This window comes from Chrysochloris asiatica, unplaced genomic scaffold (genome assembly GCF_000296735.1).
Source record: "Chrysochloris asiatica unplaced genomic scaffold, ChrAsi1.0 scaffold00047, whole genome shotgun sequence".
NCBI lineage: Eukaryota > Metazoa > Chordata > Mammalia > Afrosoricida > Chrysochloridae > Chrysochloris > Chrysochloris asiatica.
The window spans coordinates 19,278,384-19,294,156 of record NW_006408565.1 but is presented as its reverse complement, the minus strand read 5'-3'; the positions used below and the strand labels follow the sequence as shown (position 1 = coordinate 19,294,156).

The 15,773-nt window shown below is 41.8% G+C and overlaps 1 protein-coding gene across 1 annotated transcript in view; it reads left to right on the top strand.

Annotated features, from left to right (window-relative positions):
- VWA5B1 (von Willebrand factor A domain containing 5B1) overlaps positions 1–15,773 on the top strand; it is a 74,841-nt gene that overhangs the window by 25,342 nt on the left and 33,726 nt on the right. Inside the window, exons 7-10 of the mRNA XM_006862356.1 lie at positions 966–1,142; positions 7,876–7,986; positions 9,971–10,173; positions 10,637–10,751. Coding sequence (XP_006862418.1) covers positions 966–1,142; positions 7,876–7,986; positions 9,971–10,173; positions 10,637–10,751 — 606 coding nt within the window. The remainder of the gene's footprint in view (positions 1–965; positions 1,143–7,875; positions 7,987–9,970; positions 10,174–10,636; positions 10,752–15,773) is intronic.

Sequence of the window (15,773 nt, the reverse complement as noted above, 5' to 3'; positions counted from 1 at the left end):
AAAACTGATGATCTGCCTTGTAGACTTTCATTCAACCCACAATAAAAACCTTACAAAACAACTTCCAGTTGACTGTAACTGACTCCCAAGATGTTCACAGGGTGCAGTGGCAGACCTGGGATTTGAAGGCAGAACGTGGACAGCATTTAATCCACACAGCAATTTGGTGAGGCCTGTACTCTAAACCTTCTTTCATGGATAAGGAAACAAAGTAATTAAATTCAACTGGGAGACTAGGACAGACTTCACAAATAGGTAAAAGTTGAAGAATGAGTAGGAATTGATCCATGGAAGAGAATCAGTAAGTCAGGGAAACAAAACTCACCACCACGGTGAACCAGTGTTTATACAGTCAGTGTGAGTGTGAAGGAGTCCCTAGTTTGTGCAAGGAGTTAAGACACTCAACTACTAACCAAAATTTGGAGGTTTGGGTCTACCCAGAGGAACCTAGCAAGAATGACCTGATGATCTACTTTCAAAAAGTCAGCCATTGAAAATCCTATGGAACACAATTCTACTCTGACACACATGGAGTTACCATGACAAGGGGCCAGCCCAAAGACAACTGGGACTGGTTGGTGAAAATGAAAGAGACCACTACTTAACTGATGACTTGCAAGTGTGCCAGTGGCTTCCTTTCTATGTGCTAAGTCAGGTCATCCTCACATCCACCTTGAGAAGTGATAAGAAACAGAACAAAAAAAGGTATTTGACCAAGATCACACAGCTGGATGGTGACAGAGCTGGGATTCAAACCTGGGTCTTTCTGCCTTCAAATCCCAGGTCTACCATTGCACTCTGTGAACTTCTTGGAAGTCAGGTGTGGTCAGCTGAAAGTCTTTTGTGCAGAAGATGAGTCAATCTTGATCATATTTGATGATCTATGTGGGACCACCATGTCGCCCCTAGTAGTAGCCCTGGACTCCTTGATTGCCCAAGTGAGAGGGTGTTCCTTTCTCCTCCAGACAGAAATCATACGGAAACGTCTCCACAAGGACATTCCCCACCACTCAGTCATCATGCTCAACTTCTGTCCTGACCTTCACTCAGTCCAACCGAACCTGAGAAAGACTCACGGGGAGTTCATCTTCCTCATTGACAGGAGTGGCAGCATGAGTGGGACCAACATCCTCTATGTCAAGGTACCTGCTAAGAGAACTCTGCAGTAGTTTCCTGTTTGTTGCTAGCTGTCATCAAGTCAACCCTGACTCAGGACAAACAGGTACAACATCACCATCTCACAATCATCAGTATGTTCAAGTACATCTTTTCAGCTATTACACCAACCCAGTTTTCAGTTATTGCATAAATTCCTAGGGTTTCCATAACAAAGCACCACACAGTGGGTAGCTTTAAACAACAGAAACATACTAATTCATAGTTCTTGAGGCCAATAGTCCAAATTCAGAGTATTGGCAGGGCCATGTTCTCTCTGAAGACTCTAAATAAAGATCCTGTATTTTCCAGTTGTATATTCCAGTTTCTGATAGTCCCAGGTGCTCCTTGGCTTGCAACTATAGCATTAACTCTGTTGTGTGACCATTTTCCCTCTGTCTTTGTGTCTTCTCTGCTCATTTCTAAAGACATTACTCCGATTGAATTAGAACCCATCTTATTCTTACTATGGTCTTATGTTAACCAAATAACATCTTCAAAGGTCTGATTTCCAAACAAGATCACATTTACAGGCACCCAGGTTTAGAACTTTAGCATATGTTTTTGAGACACAGTCAGCCCTTAACAGACTCAGAGTCCAGAGCTCCAGAGTCCCAGCTTCCTCAGCATTTTCTGTTCCAAGCATCCTTCTTCTGCACTTGAATTGATTTCCTCAATGACTATCCATGGGTAAAAATGAAGCAGTGAACAATTTTTTTATCAGTTCAAACAGGCACCTAAACTCAAGTTGTTCCCAAAATAAAACTCTGAAGAGCTGTGAGCAGAGGCAGAACTGTTGTCCATTGACAGGAAATGAAGTTTTCAATGGCTGCCCTTGGCATTCTACAAACTTTGGCTGAGTGTCAGCTTTAGCTAAAATAGCTCACTAGATACTGAGTGGAGAGGATACAGAAAGGACAGGCGGAAAACTAACATTTGCTAAGAGTTTATTGTGTATCAGATACCAGAATAGGCATTTCATATACAGTTTGGTACTTAATTCATAAAATAATCCTGTGAGATTTGTCCTAATGATGTCATTTTCCAAGTGGGAAATTGATCCTAAGAGTTTCAGTAACCTACTCAAAATCACACAGCTAGAATGGTCTAAGATTTAAAATGTATCTGTCTGACTATTCCCACCACCAAACATTAGATATCAATTAGACATGGTGCCATCATCAAGGAACATATATAATCCAGTAATAGATATTAAGGTCATTTTTTTTTAATGTCTAATAGTGGCGCTGTGAGTTAAGTTGGGCTGCTAACCACAAGGGTCACTATGAGTCTGAATCAACTTGATGGCAGTGGGAAAATAATGTTGAGCCAAGGCCTGAGATAACCAAGAGTGACACAGCTTACCCACAAGCATTGAGAGGAGCAACTTACATTGAAACCGAGTAAAGTCAACTTCAATATTGAATGTCAGTTCCCCACTGCTAGTGAATCACTCCCCACAGCAGCTGAAACAAGATTGATGGTCTGCATATACTCTTCTTGTCTTGTAGAAGAGGGACCTCATTCCCTCCATACTGGGACTAGAAATGGACTTGGCCAGGTGATATATCTCACACACACACAATTCCTGGGAATGTTGACCTGTACTCAGGTAAGATGAGAGGAATCTGCTGATAACCCACTAGCTATGATGGGAAGTATTTTGGGTCAAGGTGCCCCAGGAAAAAAGATCGGCCACATACTCATCCCATCCAAGAAGCCAAGTTGTCACGTCTGGTCCTAAGTCTATTTGTGGGACACACAGGAAGGCAGCAGGCAGTGCTCAGACTTCCCTCTCCCACACCTAATGTATACAAAGCAGTGTGCTTGGCCATCTGAAAAGATCAAGTCCAAACCCACTGCCATGGACTCATAGTAACCCTAGAAAACAAAGTAGAACTGTTCCACAGGGTTCCCAAGGCTGTAAATCTTTACAGAAGCATACTTACTGCTGCATCTTTTTCCTGCAGAAAAGCTGGTGGGTTTCAATCACTGATCTTTTGGTTAACATACCAGTGTTTAACTCACTGTGCCACCAGACCTCCTTTCTGGAAAGACAGCAGAATATAAGCAAAGTCCTTGCCTTCAAAGAGCTCACAGTGGAATGAGAAATACATACATGCTAACCAATCAGAATGCTTGAGAGCATGGCCTGCATGCTAAGGAGAGTTCTGCAGGAGGGTAAGAGAGTGATTACAACCCTACACACACACACACACACACACACATCCAGGAGAGTTTCATCATCTGCAGATTATTAGCCTCGATTATGCCACTATCCATCTCTCGTATTTTTAGTTGTGCAGATAACTGTCTCCTTCTCTAGAGTTATGAATTCATTCAAGGAAAAGACCAGATGTTTCTTATCTCTCTCTCCCTATGGGGCCTACCTCTGTGCTTATGTATCAAAGGCCCTCTGTTACTGTGTATTGAGCTGGGTCAAGGATCATAACTCGAAGAACAGGGATGAAAGAAGGGAGAAGGGCACTGCTGTAACCTAAAATTTCATCCCTTCCCCTAGTTTGCACCTAGAGGAAGCTCTTCTTTCCAGGGCGAAAGGATCATCAAGAAAAGGAGTTAAATGACTAGCTCAGTGATGCCATCCTTCTCAGACTTACTTCTCAGGCTAGTTTTTGTTTTGAAATACACAAAAGAACCATTTATGAGACCTTAGGCCACTTGGCATAGGGATGCAGGACTTGGTACCTTCTCCCACCTCTATTATTGTTGTTAAGTGCTCTAGAGTTAGTTCCAATTCATAACAGCCCTGTATAGTGTTCCTGAGGAGCTGCTGGTAAGTTTGAACCACCGACCTTGCAGTTCAAAGCAATCTTGAGATTGAGTGCTTATCCTAAGGCATCACACCAGGACTGCCTCTCCCACCTCTACTCCTCAACAAAGGCATTGGGGAGCTGTCCAAGCTTCTGAGGTGCTGAACCATACTTTAACTCTGTGTCCCATCCCATTGCTGTGGAGTCAATTCTGATTCATAGCAACTCTATAGGACTGAATAGAATTACTCCATAGGGTTTACAGGCTATAAATGTTTACAAAAACTGAATGCCACATCTTTCTCCTGTGTAATGACTGTGTCTTTCAGTTGACAACTGAGTGGTTGACCACTGTGCTCCTCAACCTTGTGTAGCCACCTACATTCCTTTCCACAGTCTTATCAATTCAGAATGGGATCGTAAACCCAAAATACCCCTGGTTGTTAGTTGCCATTGAGTTTTCTCCAACTCAAGGGGGCCTTATGTTGAAAGAATGAAATGTTTCCTGGTCCTGTTCTATCTTCATAATCATTGATATATATGAGTTCATTGTTGGGACTATTTTGTCAATTTATCTCACTGAGAGTTTCTCTCATTTTCACTGACCCTCTGCTTTGCCAAATATGATGTCCTTTCCTAGCAATTGGTCTTTCCTGATGATATGTACAAAGTAAGCAAGTCAATGTTTCTCCATTCTGGCTTCTAAAGAGCATTCTGGTTGTATTTCTTCTAAGAATTGATTCATTTGTTCTTCTGGCAGTCCACACTATATTTAATATTCTTTGCCAGCACCACAGTTTGGATGCATCACTTCTTCTTCTGTCTTCCTTTTACACTATCCAGCCTTAAGATGCCTATGAGATGACTGAAAAGACCATAACTTCAAAGGCACACTTTAATCATCAAAGTGACGTCTTTGCTTTTTAAAACTTTAAAGGTATTTTTGCAACATATTTTCCCAATGCAATTTTCTAAATAAGAGAGCTGAGTCCCCAAGGGGCTAATGCTTTCCCCAATATCATAGGACTGGTGAGGGAGAAAGAGCTTCTTAGCTCAGTGCTCATTTGCTGACTAGGGTGGTACATGCTCTTCCACTAAGAAAAACTCTCCTTTCTAATTATATCATTCCTGCCATAGCACTATGCATGGCACAGTAGAAAAAAAAACAGTGTCTGAGAAATAAGAGATCTGGGTTTTAGAACCAATTCTGCCACTAGCTTGCTAAATGACTTTAGACATGTTGATTCTCAAATCTGAGCCTCCTTTGTCCCTTATGTAAAATGAGAAGGAAGGATTAATTCAGGGAGGGCAAATGCATGTCACATGTTGCTTTACTCCCCTCTCCCAAGCCCAGGCAGACATCAATAATTGATTATGACATTTTATTTTCTTCCTGAACCTGCATTCATTCTCTATATCCTTCTCATCTCACTGTTTCCAGAAGTTACTACCAATTGAACGGAGTTGCTTTATCAGTGGAAATTCATTTCCTGAACTAAAGACCTCCCCAACCCTTCCATTCCAGAATTCTCTGATAATAACTCTCTCTGGGTACCCTCTCAGTCTACTTTCTTCTTGGAGTCTCTCTTCCTCTTTTTCAGTTCAGCTCACGAAGCTCAAGGTCACCCTTTGACAAACGGCTTTGCATTGGCACATTCCATTCTGGTAAACATGTCCCCTTTTATAGAGAAGCACCAAAATTATTCAGGCCACATACTCCTTTTCCCACAGACAATGAAGCCACCAGGGGTTTCTTGGGTCATTAATTACTGCCCATTGGGTTCAAGATTTAAGGAAAACTAAGCTTATGGAAGTGCGAGTAAATCAAAATCCAAACAGTCTGTGCCAAAGGGCAAAGTTCAGACAATTTCACTTCCTGCAGTCGGTCTTATTCTTCAACTGCCACCTTGCTGCCAAAAACATGGCTTTAAAAATTCTAGTGTATGTGAGCAGTGACAATCTGTATGGATCAGCAGAGTCCCCTGCTAGTAGGAATAGACATTAGTGGCTAATGAAAAACTTAATTGACATTGATTTTGGAAAGAGAGAAAAATATATTGATACACAAGCAATAAAAAGAGACCAAGCAAACATGTTAGTTAATGTTTACAGTGGCAGGTGGGGAAAGAGTCTGGGGTTCTGTGAAGTTTGGAAGTGTGAAATGTCCAGGCTCCTCTTACAGCCATTTCCTTCTAGACTCTAGATTACAACAATTTGTTACCCTGAAGTGATGCTTTTCTGATGTCTGTGTCAAGGCAGAGCTGGCATGAATAAAAATTACAGGTTTTGGAAGCCTTGGTCCTATTCTTAGGTTTTGTGAACAGCACAATCCCTTAACCTTTCTGAGTCTCAGTTTCCTTATCCATAAAATGGGGTGAAAATATTGATACAATGTACTTTATACACATTACCTCATGTAAGCGTCACAATACCCCTTTGAGGCAGGCACATTATTATCCCCATTTTATAGATGAGAAAACTGAGGTGCAATCTTCATTAGGCTGGTTAGAATAGCCATTTGCTGAATGTTTACTATGTGACAAGCTGAGGCTCAGAGATCAAAGTCAAGTAAGTAATGTAAGAGGTAACATTCAAATCCAGATTTATTTAACTGCAAATCATATTTCTGTAACCACAATGCTATCACATGAGGGGGCTTCAAACAGTTTGTAGAAAATGAAATTAAGTGATAACCGAATTTTTCCACAAATATTTGAAGCCCCCTCATACATACTATAGACATGAAATGATATTATAAATATAAAGTGCTTAGCACAGTATCTGTAGGAGAAAGATGAGGCTGTCTGCTCCTGTAAAGATTTACAGCCTCAGAAACCCTGTACAGGATCTCTATGAGTCGGAACCAACTCCATGGTACATCATAACAACAACAGCACAGTATCTACGGAGTCATGGTGTGGCACTGTGGGTTAATGAGCTAGACTGCAAGGTTGATTTGAACCATAAGGTAGGTGGTTCAAATCACCTAAATAAGAGAGCTGCTCCTTGGAAACCCTATACAGGGTCGTTATGGGTCAGAACTGACACGATGGTACTTAACAACAACAACAAACAGCAGCACAGTATCTGGAACATAGTAAATGTCTATTATTTATCAGTGTATCATATTAACATCACCATCATTATCATTCTACTTCTACTATCAGCCTTCTTTGTCATTCTTTCTTTTCTTATACCTTTGTCAAGATCTTCTGGAGATTCATAGTTAAATGGGTTAAGACTTTAATATTCACAGGCTTTGGAAACAAAGTGACACAACTTTGAGTCTTAGCTCTACCATTTACTATCTGGATGCCCACCAACAAATCACTCCACCTCTGTGTGACTCAGTTTTCTCTTCTATAAGATGGGGATAACATTGTTTCTGCCTCAACGGGTAATTGTGAAGATTATATGAGGTAACACATGTAAAACACATACTATACACTGAACAGATATGCGCTAAAGAGACTGTCCCTAAGAAATTTTTCCCTAGGTAATGATAGTTTGCACCTGATGCAAAAGGTCCTGAATAAGAACCAGGAGTCTGTTCCATCAACTGTGTGGCCTGGGCCAGAAAATGTTCCTCCCTTGGATGTCAATTTGGATGTCAATTTTGTTTTGGCAAAAGAGAACGGGTGTTCTCCTAACTTTCAAGGTCAGCAAGAGATGAGAAGGTACTGGAAGCCATAATCACCTGGCTTTCAGAAGTCAGACCTGCTGCATGGATGAGAAGTTTTATGATGATGGCTTTAGTCCAGCCCTTGGTCAGTGTCAGCAAATTTCTTGATCTTTAGGAGAAGGGATTACTGGATACAGACAAGGCAAAGGCCTATTAGAGGCTGTTTCTGTTCTGGAATAAGAAATCTGGTATGTAGCAACAAGGTGGTAACAGGATAGTAACCCCTCCTCACTTCCCTAATCCCCAAAATCACTTTCTCACCTGCAGGATGCCATGCTGGTAGCTCTCAAGAGCCTCTTGCCAGCCTGTCTCTTCAATGTCATTGGGTTTGGATCCACATTTAAGACTCTCTTCCCTTCCAGTCAGACCTACAACGAGGTAAGGAGGAGTAAGGAGGTAAAGAAGGCTGAGACCAGAAGGGGATGGGTGATGAAAATCAGAAGAAAGAAAGGAAGAAGAGGTCACCCTGGGACCTGCCTCAGAAGCATCCAATCAAATCAAACCCAGATCCTGTGTAAAGACCCAGAAATGAAGAGATGCTTTTTGTTTAGGCAGTTTTCTGACATCTAGGCCTTCTGATACCCTCCCCTCACACACACATAAAATAAAAGAATATGTTGAGTAAAGTATGTGAATGCACAGAGAGAAGGTACTAGAAGGAGGAGGAGGGAGGGCATAGGCTAGGTTTGCCACTCACCTAAGCTTCTGCTTCATGAAAGTGCTATGTTTGAGTAAAATTAATCTAAGGGGATAAATGGGAAGTGGTGGGGAGGGGAAAGGTGGGTACATGGGTAAAAGTGGGTAAAGAACGCAACTCACAATTCTCAAGCTACAATTTGGAACAAGAAGGCCGTGGCCCCAGCAGCATAATTAAAATGGGAGCATCCTGTCCAGAGTGGATGGGAGGAAGGAAAGAAAGAGAGAGTGAACAATTTATCCATTGAAAATAACTTTATGGGTTTTCAAGTTACAAAAATAATATATGTTGATTGTTCCCATGTTTTTAAATCCAGGTAATCAAAAAGAGAAAAATATTCCATGATTACATCAGTCAAGGAAATTAAAAAGAAAAGAAAAAAAAAAAAAAATCACTGCAGACATGTCTCTAAACATTCACTCACAGTTTCAATGAAAGTAGGATTAGGTTGTATATACTGTTCTGTATCCTACTTTTCTAACACAATAGTCTATTAGAAACATATTTCAATGCCAGTAAGTATTTATCTGCAAAATAATTGTATAATCATAGTGACTACCTATCTCTTTATTATAGACTAGATAGTGGTTTGTTTATGGATTGTAGGACAAGCACTGAACTGCTAACTTCAAGGTCAGTAGTTGAAACACACCAGTTGCTCCTGTAGAGAACGATGAGGCTTTCTGCTTCCATAAAGATCTACAGCCTTAAAACCCCATATAGAGTTGCTGTGATTCAGAATCTGCTCAATGGCTCTGGGTTTGGGGTGTTTTCTGTTTGGTTGATTTGCTTTTTGGTTGGACATTTAGGTTATTTCCAGTTTGTTTTTCTATTAAGTCATCTTCATAGCAGAATTTCTGTATATATCCTGAATTATTCCCTTGGAATAAATTCCTAGGTTTGCTGGTACAAAAGATGTGTCCTAGTGTGGTGCTGTAGGGTAAGCACTGGGTCAAAGGGTCCTTTTGAACCACAAGGTTGGCGGTTCAAACCCATCAGCCACTCCTCAGAAATGCTATACAAGGTTACTATGAGTTGGAACCAGCTCAACAGTACTTAACAACCACAACAACAGTGATGGATGTTGGGTCAGGAGCAGAACATCTAATAATCATTGAGAATCTATCCTTGCTACAATAATGTCCGTCCAGTGCCAGTAATCCTTGGCCAGTTGGGTCCCACAGTATTGGCTCAGGAAGGAAGGGATTTGAAGGGCAGTGATTTCCTCAAAATATCATAAGGAGTTAGTGCCAGATTCAGGATTCGCACTCCAGTCTTAAGATTCCTAGTCTAGTATTCTACTACCTACCTGCCTCCCTCATCAGGTAAGGAAACATGATTGGTGCTGAGGAATCAGGGGTTTAATGTGAAACCTTTTCCAGGGGTGCTTATATATTTTTTAAGATGAACCCAGAAAGGACAATGGTATGTTGATATACCGTCAATGGGGAATTTCAGGCATTTGTAGGGGAATGTTATTAGGTACGATCACACAAAATAAGTGAGTACCTCCTGTTTTGGGGGTGGGGCAGAGACAAAATTGGGAACATAAGTCAACTTCACTGAGATGAGTAAACAAAGAACTTGTCCTCCAGGAAGCTTAGAGTCTCTTCCTCTTATGGTGACTCTCTGAACTCTGCCCTTCCTGTGACCCTTTCCCTACAGGAGAACTTGGCTATAGCGTGCGATAACATCCAGAAAATGCGGGCTGACATGGGTGGCACCAACATCCTGGCCCCTCTTAAGTGGATCATCCGGCAGCCAGTGCACCAGGGCCACCCACGGCTCCTCTTCGTGATCACAGATGGTGCCACCAACAACACCGGGAAGGTGCTGGAACTGGTGCGCAACCATGCCTTCTCCACCAGGTTAGCCTGGGCTGACAGACCTGGGTTCAGTCATCCTGGGCTGCCCCGGGCTGTGGGTACCAGAACCAGAGCAACATGTGGAAAATGCTAGAGAGAAGCCCCACAATTCTTATAGTATTTTGTTTTCAGAATGGTGTGGGTGGACCTGAGTTTGCCTTTTCCCATCAGATGTTGAGGATGGACAAGTTGCCCATGCCTCTGCTTACATCCCTTGAAGAGTAGCCTGCAGTAGCCTAGGAAGAGGAAGTCCTGTTGGCTGCTTTTGACTCTGATTGGTATAGGAACCTTGTGGGCTGTATATGTGTGGATCTGAGTACCCCTTCCTTTGGCCTTGCTCTCTGCCTGAAGATATGCCCAACTGTCAGATAAATCAGATAGATCATATTCTGTCCCTTTCCCCATTAAGGGCCAAAGATGGCAGAAAGGAATGGAAGTATTAGCCTCTCTTCTCCCCTTCCCACAGATGCTATAGCTTTGGAATTGGACCCAATGTCTGCCATAGACTGGTACAAAGGCTGGCCTCTGTGTCTAAGGGCAGTGCTGAGTTCCTGGTAGAGGGAGAGCGGCTACAACCAAAGGTAGGTAAAAGAGCCCCATTTCCTCTGGTACTAGAGCCTCAGGGATGGTCATATGACAAGTCAGTGGTGGAACTGGGATTTTGCCCCAAAACTGAGGTCTCCACTAGACCACATTACACCCCATTGAGAACCAGAGCTAGAAGTACAGACCAGTAGTGGCCCTGCTCTCCAGCCACATGATCATGGGCTCCACCCACTGGCTGAGCAGGATTGGGATCTCTGGAGGGATCAGTGCCATTGAAGATAGTGAGTTGTGTTTAAGGTCTTTTCTAGTCAAGTTCTTGATGATGACAAATGGTGGCTCAGAAGAATCTAAGGTACCCAGAAATTAAATGATCTATGTGAATAAGGAAGACTGTAGAAGAATTGATGTTTTTGAGTTATGGTGTTGGAGGAGAATATTGAAAATGTCATGGGCTGCCAAAAGAACCAATAGATCTGTTTTGGAAGAAGTGCAGCCAGAGTGCTCCTTGGAGACCAGGATGGCCAAACTTCATCTCTCATGCTTCAGACATATTGTCAGGAGGGACCAGTTGCTGGAGAAGGATATTATGTTTGGTAAGGTGGAGGGTGAGAGAAAAAGAGGAAGACCTCCAACGAAATGGATTGGCCAAGTTGCAGCATTGATGGCAACAGTAGTAAGGTTGGCCCAAGATGGGGCAGTGTTTCGTTCTGTTGTGCATAGGTTGATATGAGTTGGTACCAACTTGATGGCACCTAACAACAACAACAACAATAGTCTTCTTTCCATTTGTCTGTGCAATTGGCACAAATTCTCTAACCATTAGAAAGCTCTTGCATCAACCCAGGTTCTCTGAGAATCAAAGAGTGCAAGAGGTTTAATAAAGTCCTTCTGTGGTTCTAACCTGGTGTGGCACTGCAGGTTAATGTGTTAGACTGCAAAGTCGGTTTGAACCACGGGTTGGTGGTTCAAGCTCCCCAGCTGCTCCTAGGAAACCCTATACAGAGTTGCTATAGGTTGGAACCGACTCAACAGCACTTAAAAACAACAGCAACAAAAGTGGTGCTATAGGCTAAGCATTGGACTGCTAATCACAAGGTTGGTGGTTCTAACCCGCCAGCCACTTCTTGGAAACCCTATACCAAGTCACTATGAGTTGGAACAAACTTGATGGCACTTAACAAAAACAACAATGTCTATGAACAACTAAAAATGAGAAAACAGGAAGGAATTGTCTTCAATCCATGATGCAGATCCAACACCTGCTAAAAGAAAGGAAAGAGATCAGAATGGGCAAGGAAGGAGAGCCTCAGACTGTGATACCCATCTGACAAAGTTTCAGCCAACATGACAGGAAGTTCTCAATCAGATTGCCTGTTAAAGGAGTCTGCAATGGAAAGAAATGGCCTGGCACTAGTGTCCCCACCATGCTCAGTCACGGGTTGAAGGCTTCCAGGAAGAAATGTGGTCTTGGTTCAAAAGCTGGAGCACCTAGAAGCTTCACCTAACTGCATTCCTTGCAGTAAAATGGCATGTCCTTTCTTGTAGGCAGATTAGGGCAGCATGTCTCCATGGCTACCACATCCCAAAGCTTTTTTTTTTTTTTTTTTTTTTTTTTTGCCATTTTTGTCATACATCAGGGGAAACAAACCTAGAAGATATTTCGCTAAACCACAGCTATTATTTACTGAAACACTTAGCACATGTCAGATACTTCATATAGAGTATCCAGATAATCCTCTCAACTACATTGAGAGTCAAGGATTACTAAACCAATTTAATAGAAGATGAAAGTAAGGCCCAGAGAAGCAAATAAACTTGTTCAAGATCATCAGCTGGTCTATGCTTTGACATAATATTTTGTGTGGTCTTGGGAAAGTCACAGATCTACTTTGATCTTCAGTCTTCTTGTTTATCAGATACTAAACCTATAAATAAGCTTACATTTCAATTTCTATTTCCTCAATTCCTGGAGTCTTGTTTTTCACCAATGCCTTCAATACAGCTTGGACTTCTGCCTTCAATACTTTCCATTCTTTATCATGTGCTACCTCTTGAAATGACTGAGCACTGGCATGTTCCTTGGTACAGTGATTCTGTGTTGTTTATTGTCGACATGTCGTTGGAGTCCATTGCGATTCATAGCAACCTGTATATGGTTTCCAAGGAGCGATTGGTGAGTTTGAACCGCCAACCTTGAGGTTTAAACTGACCTTGAGATGAGTGCTTGTCCTATGGCGCCACACCAGAACTCCATGACTCTGTTTAGTCCCTCCATATTCATTTGATACTTCCTGCATCATTCAGTATATTACCCACAGAATCTCAAATCGGGGCTTGAATTTTTTTTCTTCAGTTCTTTCAGCTTGAGAAATGCTGAATGTGTTCTCCTAGCTCCAGGTTTTTGCACATTTCATTGTAAGACTTTACTGTGTCTTTTTGAGCTGCCTTTTGAAATTTTCTGTTCAACTCTTTCACTTCCTCCTCCCCCTCCAGTCACTTTAGCTTATCTAAGCTCAAGAGCAAATTTCAGAGTCTCTTTTAACATTCATTTTGGTCTTTTATTTCTTTCCTGTCATTTTAATGATCTTTTGTTTCCTTAATAGATGATGTTCTTGATTTCATCCCACAACTCTTCCGGTCTTCTGTCACCAGTGCCTAATGCATCAAATCTGTTACTGAGATGGTATCTAAATTTGGGTGCGATATACTAGGGGTCATATTTTGGACTTGTTTTCATTTTCTTTAACTTCAGTCTGGACTCACTTGTCCAGCAACTGATGGTCTGTTTCACAGTCACCACCTGGCCTTGTTTTGGCTGATGATATGGAGTTTTCCCACCTTCTCTTCCCACAGGTGTAATGTATATTCCATCTGATGAGGTACAGTGTATAGTTCCCATTTATGTTGTTGAAAAAAAATTTGCAAAATGTTATCGTGAGATCTCCAGCATCATTTCTATCACCAAGGTCTTATTTTCCAACGACTTCCTCTTTGTTTACAACTTTCACATTCCAATCACCAGTAATTATCAATGTATCTTGATCACATGTTTGGTCCATTTCAGACTGAAGAAATTTGTAGAATTCATCAATTTAATCACTGCTGGCTTTTAGTGGCTAGCATGTGAATAGAATAATAGTGATATTAGCTGGTCTTCCTTGTAGGCATATGGATATTATCCTATCACAGACAGCATTGTACTTCAAGATGGATCTTGAAATGTTCTTTTTGACAATGAATGCAACACCATTCCCCTTGAATTTGTCATTTCCGGCATAGTAAACCATATGATTGTCAGATTCAAAATGGCCAATACCAGTCTATTTTAGCTCAGTAATGCCTGGATATTGATCGTTATGTGTTCCATTTCATTTTTGACAAGTTCCAATTTTCCTAGATTTATAGTCTGTACATTCCATATTCCAATTATCAAAGGATAGCCACAGTAGTTTCTCCTCATTTTGAGTTGTGCCTCATCAGCCAATGAAGGTCCTGAAAGCTTTGCTCCAGTGTGGTCAACTCTACTTTGAGGAGGCAGCTTTCACCCAGTTGTATTTTGAGTGTCTTCCAACCTAAGGGACTCATCTTCTGGCACTATATAAGGCAATGTTCCACTGTTATTCATAAGGTTTCCAATGACTAACTTTTCAAAAGTGGTTTCCCTTTCCTTCTTCTTAGTCAGTCTTAGCCTGGAAACTCTGCTCACCTGGGTAACCCTGGATTGTTGTTAAGTGTCTTTCAGTAAATTCTGACTCAAAGCGACCCTGTGTATGATTTCTAAGGCTTTAAATATTTGTGGTACCAGAATGCCTCATCTTTCTCCTACAAAGCCACTTATGGGCTCAAACCACCAATCTTGTGGTTCACAGTCAAGTGCTTATCTTATGGAGCCACCATATTCCTCTGCTGGTATTTAAAGTACTGTTGGCAGAACTTGCAGCATAACAGCAACACACAAACCACCACAGTGTGACGAACTGATGACAAACTGACATACGAGTTGTTGTTGTTGTTGTCAGGTGCCATCGAGTCGGAACCGACTCATAGCGACCCCATGCACAGCAGAACGAAACAATGTTCGATCCTGGGCCAACCTCACTACCGCTGCCACACTTGAGTCCATCAATGATGCCACCTGGCCGATCCATCTCATTGGGGGTCTTCCTCTTTTTCTCTGACCCTCCACCTTACCGAGCATGACATCCTTCTCCAACATACGAGTGGTGGAATACCAATTGAAATGTTTCAACAAACTGATGCCATGCTCATCTATGCCAAGAACTTTGGAAGTCAGCTACCTGGACAGCTGACTGGAAGAGATCTATATTCATGACTATTCCAAAGAGAAGGTGACCCAATAGAATGTGGAAATCATAGAGCAATATCATTAATGTCACATGTAAGTAAAATTTTGCTGAAGATAATTAAAAAATAGTTGCAATACTGCATCGACACGGAGCTGCCAGAATTTCAAGCCAGATTCAGAAGAGGACATGGAACAAGGGATACCATTGCTGACACCAGATGGATCGTGACTGAAAGCAGAGAATACCAGAAAGAAGTTTATTTGTGATTTAATGACATGCAAAGGCATTCCACTGTGTGGATAATAACAAACTATGAGTAACATTGCAAAGAATGAGTATTCCAGATCACTTCACTGTGCTCATGAAGAACTTGTACAGAACAGGGGGATACTGAATAGTTTAAAATCAGGAAAGTTGTGTGTCAGGAATGTATCCTTTTACCATACTTATTCAATCTGTTTGAAGTTGTCAAGGACTTCATTCTTCTTGGATCAACTATCAACACTCGCAGAAGTAGCAGTCAAGAGATCAGACGACGTATTGTATTGGGCAAATCTGCTGCACAGGAACTTTTTAAAGTGTTGAAGAGCAGAGATGTCAGCTTGAGGACTAGGGTGCGCCTGACCCAGGCCATTGTGTTTTCAATAGCCTCATATGGATGCGAAAGCTGGACAGTGAATAAGGAGGATCGTAGAAGAATTGATGCCTTTGAGTTGTGGTGTTGGAGGAGAAAACTGAAAGTGCCATGGA